Source organism: Camponotus floridanus, unplaced genomic scaffold (assembly GCF_003227725.1).
Source record: "Camponotus floridanus strain SB8 unplaced genomic scaffold, Cflo_v7.5 scaffold42, whole genome shotgun sequence".
In the NCBI taxonomy this organism is placed as follows: Eukaryota; Metazoa; Arthropoda; class Insecta; order Hymenoptera; family Formicidae; genus Camponotus; species Camponotus floridanus.
Window position 1 is genome coordinate 624514 of NW_020229570.1, and position 8703 is coordinate 633216.

Here is an 8703-nt window from a genome sequence, read left to right on the forward strand (position 1 = left end):
TCGTTATTTTTATTTAACATTTCGTGAGTTAATTTTGATATCAACTATTTTTGGTCTAATAAAATGTCTAGATTTGGAATAAAAAGGTATAATTATGATTATTCGTATTTAATAAAGAATTTTAATTTCTATAGAGTATTCTATTTTTTATTTTAATTAATTTTAATTAATTTTAATTAGTTTTATTTTGATATCGTAAGAGTGAATTATTTAATTTATTATTTTTAAATGATTTTAACATATATTAAATCGTTATTTATTGTTTTGCATCTTTGATCGCTTTTATGTATATTAATCATATACAATTATAAGTATATACTTGTATATATTATTTATATATAATTATAAGTATTACAAGAATATATATATTATTTATAAAATTAATCTGATAGACAAATAGGCTTCAATGTGATTATTTTTCATTTATTTAAATAGCATTTCTTCTCTATTAATTTGGATCTATCGGTTATTGGCACTTATTGCTATTAGATTATGCATCATTTGTATTTAATATTTAAATTCAATAAATGTAATTTTGCCTCGAAAGAGGTATTTGATTTTTGGATCAAATTTTAAAAATTAAATTTTTAAGATAACAATATTATCCATGATTAAATTGTATATTAAAATACATAGCATAAAATTAAAAAAATTATGTCTTGATAAGTGTAATTTAATAATTAATAAAAATTAATTTTATATATTAAATTATGGAAAAATGTTATAGAGTCATGTTTTGGAGCGTGAGTTTATTAAATATGATCATGTGCTTGACTATCGCTCAGAAAGCTACTTTCGAGAATTATAAAGTTTTCAGTATTATGCCGACTACAGAGATACAAATCAAACAACTTTTCCAAATGGATAACATTCATAATGGAGTAAGTAGATCTTTCATGTACATACAGTCCGCACAGATTTCTTTTCTTCTTTACAGGAACTTAGATTATATAAATTTATTTCGTAAATTGAAATTTATTTAATATGAAAATTTTATAATTATACAAGATTTTTATTAATGATTCATAAAAATAAGAATAAAATTAAAGAATAAGCGGTTTAAAAATTCTTCGATAGATTAAAATTTAGATAGATTAAAATTTAGTTTTATATTTTTTTAGTTTATAATTTAGATTAAAATTTAATTAAGCAAAATTGAGAAATTAAATATTATTATTTATAGTTAATTGTAATATTATTATTTATAGTTCACCTTTTGGAATACGCCAGCCCTCACAAATAGAATAGTAAATCTTATGGTTGCCCCGGACATATTGCCGCTGTTCTACGAAATAATGGCCCGAATTAATATATCTTATCAGATTAACATCGAAAACGTTCAAAAACTTGTCGATCAGACGATGCCTTCGAATCGATTAACGTCTTTCGATTTTAACAATTATCACACTCTCGAAAGAATCTATATGAATTTGAATAATTTGGCTAAGAATTATCCGGATAATGTACAGATCATTATAGGTGGCACAACGTATGAAGGACGCGAGATCAAAGGTGTCAAAGTATCTTTCAGGGCGAATAATCCTGGAATCTTCATAGAAGGAGGAATTCACGCCAAGGAGTGGATCTCGCCGGCAACTGCCATGTATATCTTACATCAAGTGCTGACCAGCAATGAGGTGGATATTAGAGCTTTGGCAGAAAGTCATGATTGGTACATTTTTCCTGTATTTAATCCTGATGGATATGTATATACACATACTACGGTAAATAAGTTTACATAATAATATTTCATAATATTATGATATTTTTTTATATTTTTTATTTTATTTTTTTATATTTTTTAATTCTATTAATTTTTTAAATTGAAATCATACGAGTAAAGATTTTTTATTTATTTACATAGAATCGAATGTGGAGAAAGAATCGTAAACTATCAAATTCTTTCTGTGTTGGTGTAGATCTTAACAGAAATTGGAACTATAAATGGAATAGTGAGTATCCCCTGTGAACATAAGATTATAATAAAAAAATAAAACATCAACAGTATAGATTATACATGAACTTTAAACAATTTTAGAAATTTGAGACTTTAAGAACTTTTTGAAAATTAAATGTTAGTCTTATTATATTAACATTAACATTAATTTTAATTTGATATTATTTCTTAGCTCACACATTGAAAAATGATCCATGTTCTAATAACTATGCAGGAAGTGGGCCATTGTCTGAAATAGAAACGAAAAGTATGTCTAAATATATAAAGACCATTTCCGACAAGTTTTATGCGTATATTGCATTTCACAGTCATGCGCAGTTGTTATTATTTCCTTATGGGCACACAAAAAATCATCTTGATAATTATGATGAATTAGTAAGAAATTTTGTTATTGCAACAATAAAGATTTTTCAAAACGTAAAGTAAATCAATATATATATGCATTATTGTCATTATCGTCATTATCTTTATTATTACAAATTAATATAAGTTATTCTTTAATAAATCAAATACTAAATTCATTAATTTCTATTAAAAACAATATTCATTCTTTTTAAAGGCTCATTAAGTATACCAATTTAATTATTATTGTCTCAATAATATTATATCTATTATTGGATTAAGTACTTTAAATTAATCATTTAATTGTATCATTGTTGATATTGATAATTATATATATGTGTTATGAGAATAACATTTCTATTAATTTAAGTTTCATAATTTCAGCATGATATCGGTTTGAAAGCCATTGCAGCTCTCAAGAAAAAATATGGAACTGAATATCAGACCGGAAATATTGCAGAAAAAATGTGTAAGAGAAGAATTTTTAACTCTCGTTCTATTATCATGCGTTTTAAAACAGTTTTTAATTATCTTATATAATCTATTATAATTAAAGTTTTTTTCTTTGAAATAATTGCATATTGCAGTGTAACTATGACACTAATTTGCATTGTTGCATTGTTTTGAATCTGTAATTTCTTATTAATTAGGACATGAAATATTGCTTTTTAAACGCTATAAATTTTTTTTAGATAGGGCCACAGGAAGTAGTGTAGATTATATTAAGGCTACTTATGGTAAGCAAATCACTTATACCTATGAGTTACGTGATCGCGATAATTATGGGTTTTTGCTGCCCCCTGACCTGATTATTCCGACTGGAGAGGAAATTATGGACTCTCTTGTAGTCATGTTCAAAGAAGTAAAAGCATGTAGAAGCTTGTCATTATGGAAATTTGTGACAAGTGATTTACTAAATTAATATAAATTAATTAAAATAATTAAATTAATATAATAAATTTTTTATAATTTCATTATATATATATATATACATATATATACATATATATATATATATATACATATACATATACATATATATTTTATACATTATATATACTATATATTACACACACACACACATATATATATATATATATATATATATATATATATATATGTGTGTGTGTGTGTGTGTGTGTGTGTATAATAAATATATATGTATATAAGTTATTAAAAATATATTAATATTTTATAATAACATTTTATATTAATATAGTGTGTGTTAATGTTTATTAAAATTCATATTTAACTTACAATTAATAATAATTTTACTTTATAGATAATAATAATCTTATAGATAAATGTTATTTTTAGCATTATATTAATTATATTGTTGTGATACATATAAATATTATCAACAGAAACAGTAATCCTAGAAAAAAATTTTATTTTAGTTTTATAAATTGATTTCTTATGATTTGAGTTTATAATTAATTAATGTTCAATAAATTTTATTTTTTTGTATATTATGTTGTAATTTTGGGTATTTTGAATTTTTTTATACTTGATATACATGAAATTACACATTATTTTATTACCTTCCTGAGAAACGATTAGTTTAAATTCTGAGCTTTATCCTATTTTTTCAGATTTTTATTTAATTTATTCTTTTCATGAAGGATTTGTAAACATCTCTCTTGTATCATATATAATTTAATTTGATCGATTTACTTTATTTATTTTATTTATTTACTTTACTTTCTCATTATTTATGCGTTTACCAAAATTATATTTTATTTAAGTGCCTTGATTAAAAATGGAGCTTGATTGACGGATTGATCATGAAATAACTAATCAATAAATAATTTATGATAAGCTGATAAATTTATATATATGTAAGAGAGAATAAATATATTCCATTCATAATATCAATTGTATATGTATATCGAATAAAAAAGCGAGTCGGAATGCAATCAGTCGAATAGTGAATTAAATATTTATATATATAAATATTTAACGAGTTAATCGAACGAATGCATTCCGATTCATCTTTTCGTTTGGTATATATAAATATTTAATTCACTATTCGACTGATTGCGTTCCGACTCGCTTTTTTATTCGATATATATAAATATTACACTTAAGTGTGAGTCCAAGAAGCAGATTTCAAATATTCACTATAAGTCAGCCGCTCCTCGGGCGATCGGGACGAGATTTAAACGGTAGTGCCGCGAAATGGTGTAGAATTTTATGCAAAAAGAACGAAATCGCTATCGCGTCCGGAAGTCGAGATATTAATTGGCCGTTTTTCGTCTGCGCGCGGACGGTCGAAATCGTGCACGACGCCGCGCATGTTGTCTGTCTTTCTCGCGCGATATTCACTGTAACGCAGCGAGTAAAATGGCAAGCCGAATGTAATCGTTCGATTAATTAATTAAATGTTTATATATATATATATATTTAAAATTTTATAAATACGTTTTACTTTGCAATTGCATTTATAAAATAGCATAAGAAAATAAGAAAATAGGAAAAAATAGGAAAATCAGCAATTGATAGCTAAGAAACATGATTAAAAGAACATAAATATATAAATATAAATAAATAAATATACATATATAAGTATACATACACACACACATACACAAAAGTATATATACTTACACGCATAACTATATATTCGTATTTATGTATATTATCATTTATTATTATATTAAATACTACTGAAAAATAATGTGACTAAAAATTTGTTTCTTACCTAATATAGGATGGCATACAATAATAATTAAATTAAATTCATAAATTCTGAGTAAAATAAAAATTGTTCGAAAAAATATTTTCTTGAAATATTTTTAATATATCTTCCAATATTATTATATTATTTGTTACAATACATTTTTCTTTATAATATTTGTGTGACAAAGCAGTTTATCTACACAATTAGAAAGAATATTACGTTTCAACTATCGCCACGATATATAATATACAATTATTTTGTGGCTACTGGCTCTTTAAAATATAATATATCTAGATTTTTCAAAGTTTCAAAAATATTGACATCCTTAGTTATCCTCCATCTTGGGTATTTTGTATAACCATTCGTAACGTTGTAAAAAATGAAAATATAGTTGACAAATACTGCAACATTAATAATATTTAAATACTATACTTTTGATTTTCGTCTTATAAAAAGATATGTCGTTATATGTGATAATTTATTCTTAGTTTTTATTATTTATATTCTATGCATTTGTCATTTATCGTATGTGATATTTAATTAAATTTGTTTCGACAAAATTGTATATTTAAAAATATAAACTCTTCCTTTATTATTAAAATATTACTTAAATCTCTGTATAATAATATATACATACATCGTATTACATTTTTTTCTATAGACATATCATCATAATACTATATATATATGAGAACATTTTTACAATAAAAATAATAATTGTAAAATTATTTATATTAACAATCGAGATACACTAGTAATAAATAAACATTATACTTTATGTACATAAGCACACACATACACATACAGAGATATTCCAATAACGAATATTCATTTCAAAATAATAATAAATTCTATTGTATTTAAACAATAAAGTATTATAATTTATAAGTATATAATTTATAAATATACAAAAAACAATGATAAAAATTTTATTTCTTCTGATATTAAATATATTTTTAATATTTTGTAGAAATATGTTTTCTTATTAATAAAAAATTAAAGATTGTAAAAATGATATTTGCCATACTATTTTAATATTGTGTAATAATGAGACTAGAAGTAATTATTACAATATAATGAGACTAGAAGTAATTATTACAAAAATATAATAATATATGAACAGTAAGCCATTCAGATGATATGTATAATGATTAATATATTAAGTAATAATATTTCAAATTTTTCCTTACCGATGCGTAGTAATTTAAAGATAATGTAGGCATAACGCATGGTATTGCGACAATTATTGGTTTTTGAGACTTCTGTATCATTATTTGTAGATTTTTTTGTAGAGTAATTGATAATTTATACCACTGCGTATTAAATGCTGTCTGTCCAACTTCATTACTCTTGCAAAGATATTGGACAATTATGATACAAATTGAAGTAAAGCAAAATTTTAATGATAATTAACTTACTATGTGAATCAAATGCTCAGCTGGCCATGTATACATAAATACTTCTGCTAATCCACCAAAAATTAAACCGACGCATTGAATTTTCATGGATAATGGTTGCCCTTGCTACATGTAAAATAAAAATATTCTATAAATATGTACAAATAAATTTTTTATTCTTAATTAATGCAGTTTTTTATATTATAATTTTTTTATAAGTAAGATAATTCAAATAATGCTTTATATGTAATTTTTGATGCTGATTTTGATATTAAACAAATCTTTTTACAATAATTTTTTAAGAGTTATTGTGATCTTAATATTTTTGTATTAGAATCTTTAATTTTAATTAAATTATATTATTAGAATAAGAATATGCTGTTAAAATATATATTGATTATCATGAGGAATTTTTTATATACAGAATAAAATAAAATAAACATACACTTAAAGAAAATAGAAAAAATTAATTAATTTAGAGAATATTTACAGCACATAAAATATCATTGTTAATAATATACTACTTTACACTTACAGTAATGAGGATTATTCCGATTATTATTAATGCAAAAGTGCTAATGCTTATAGCTAAGAATGCAAAGGGGCGAACTACAGAAACCACTTCTTCTGCATATCTAAAATAAATATATTACGTAATCTTTTTAAAAAATAAATTTTAATAAATTAGGATTTAAATTTTAATAAGTTAGATTCTTATGTGTACTAGAAAATAGATTTATAAATGAAATTCAGCTTGGATCCAACCTAAATAAACTCTTCTATAGCATTATATTTTAACTTTAATTAAAATATTTTTATGTAATTAAAAAAAAGATTTCTAATAAAATTAATATTTTTTAAGTCTCACTTTAATAATTTCTGATGTTTTTGAATACATTGTATTAAATCATGGATATCTACAATTGCTCGTAATTCTTCGCTTAATAATTTAAATCTCATTGATGTAAACCAAAGCAGTAGGGCTATGAAAATATTCATACATATTTGGGAACCACATTGCATGCATATAAAAGCCTGATATATGAAGATAATAAATTTTATCGGTTGATGGTAAATATCGAACGGATATTCAGCATTTGTCGGAAATGTTTGATCGAGAGCAGCAGGTCCAGTAATGATCACAATAGTAGTTAAGTAGACCCAGACGATAGATCCACCATAGAAATAAATGCATCTGTCAATATATTGTTGAATAATTGCTTCTTCATGAGACTTAATTAATTCACAGAAATTTTCCATTTCGTATGTAACCAACTGAAATTGATCAATTTTGTTTTACATGTATTGTAGAAAAAAAATTAATAATAATAAATATTATTTTATCTTATATTTTATTTTATTAAATATATATTTATTTTATATATATTTATTTAATTACTTGTAGACGATAAGAATTAATTTTACATGACACAATATTGAATATAACGTGTATAGTAGAACACATAATCATTATCGATTGTGCCATAATAAGAGGATCATCAAGGTGATTTCTAATTGTATTACATAATCCAACAGTTATGCCCAAAGTTAAAATCATACACAAATATTGGTACAGTTTTACACAGATGACTTTAAACTTAATTGTATTTGCTGGAAGAGGCCAACAGCAAGTTATAAACAAACTTAATTTTACGGTGGCGATCACATTTTTTAGCGTTGCGTTTTTCCACATGATTAAATGCACATACGCATTTATTGCGATATATATATATATCAAAAGTTTTCTTACATAAGTTGCAGTGATGTGATAAATGGATGTAAAGAAAACTTTAGCGCGAAAAATGATATACGTACGCTTCGATTTCACATCTAATATACATTTGTAATAAGAAATCTCTCATGAAATAAGCGGTACAATAGTACGTATATAAAGTAGGAAGTAAAAGTAAATATAGATAGTAAATCTATAATTCAATTCGCATTTATGGAATATTCTAAAGTGATTGCAAAAGAAACACGATAAGGGTGAAGACATATAGTAAGGATATTATTAATTTAATACATAGTTAGAATTCTCTCTTAGAATGTAGCATTTTTATTGAAAACGAAAACTTTCAAAATATTATTTCCTACAGCTATCTGTGTAATATTATGAATATAAAACAGGGAGAATTATTGAAAAGCTATGGATTATGCAAATTATGTAAATTGGAGTATATAAATTGAGGAATCGTTACTACTAATATATTATACAATAGGTTTAAACAATACTTACTCGTGCATAAAGTTTTCCACTATAACTTCAGTTTTATTTAAAATGCTTTGAAAATCAAGACATGTAGTTTTATTACAATAATACTATAACT

General features: G+C 23.5%; 2 protein-coding genes across 2 annotated transcripts; one reads left to right on the forward strand and one right to left on the reverse strand.

Moving 5' to 3' along the window:
• The first annotated feature begins 9 nt into the window (after positions 1-9).
• LOC109610227 (zinc carboxypeptidase-like) lies at positions 10-3221 on the forward strand. Its single transcript, XM_025411690.1, has 7 exons — positions 10-86; positions 728-881; positions 1209-1724; positions 1865-1952; positions 2130-2332; positions 2684-2768; positions 2992-3221. Exons 1-7 carry the CDS (start codon positions 64-66, stop codon positions 3219-3221), a joined length of 1299 nt encoding a protein of 432 aa, XP_025267475.1. The 5' UTR covers positions 10-63.
• A 2083-nt stretch (positions 3222-5304) lies between these two features.
• Positions 5305-8139, reverse strand: LOC105254821 (putative odorant receptor 85d). The gene is made up of 6 exons (XM_025411691.1): positions 8127-8139; positions 7245-7651; positions 6912-7011; positions 6398-6502; positions 6170-6328; positions 5305-5319 (listed from the first exon to the last, which is right to left on the reverse strand). The coding sequence occupies exons 2-6, from the start codon at positions 7634-7636 to the stop codon at positions 5305-5307; spliced, it is 771 nt and encodes a 256-aa protein (XP_025267476.1). The 5' UTR covers positions 7637-7651; positions 8127-8139.
• Positions 8140-8703: the final 564 nt, after the last annotated feature.

What these genes read in the sequence shown, in the direction of transcription:
- LOC109610227 (XM_025411690.1), top strand. Translation starts at nt 64, where the DNA reads ATGTCTAGATTTGGAATAAAAAG. An exon ending in TGGATAACATTCATAATGGA is followed by an intron (nt 882 to 1,208) that starts GTAAGTAGATCT and finishes TATTATTTATAG; the next exon opens with TTCACCTTTTGGAATACGCC. An exon ending in AAATATTGCAGAAAAAATGT is followed by an intron (nt 2,769 to 2,991) that starts GTAAGAGAAGAA and finishes AATTTTTTTTAG; the next exon opens with ATAGGGCCACAGGAAGTAGT.
- LOC105254821 (XM_025411691.1), bottom strand. Translation starts at nt 7,636, where the DNA reads ATGGAAAATTTCTGTGAATTAATTAAGTCTCATGAAGAAGCAATTATT. An exon ending in TCGGAATAATCCTCATTACT is followed by an intron (nt 6,503 to 6,911) that starts GTAAGTGTAAAG and finishes TTTTACATGTAG; the next exon opens with CAAGGGCAACCATTATCCAT. An exon ending in CTGAGCATTTGATTCACATA is followed by an intron (nt 6,329 to 6,397) that starts GTAAGTTAATTA and finishes TATCTTTGCAAG; the next exon opens with AGTAATGAAGTTGGACAGAC.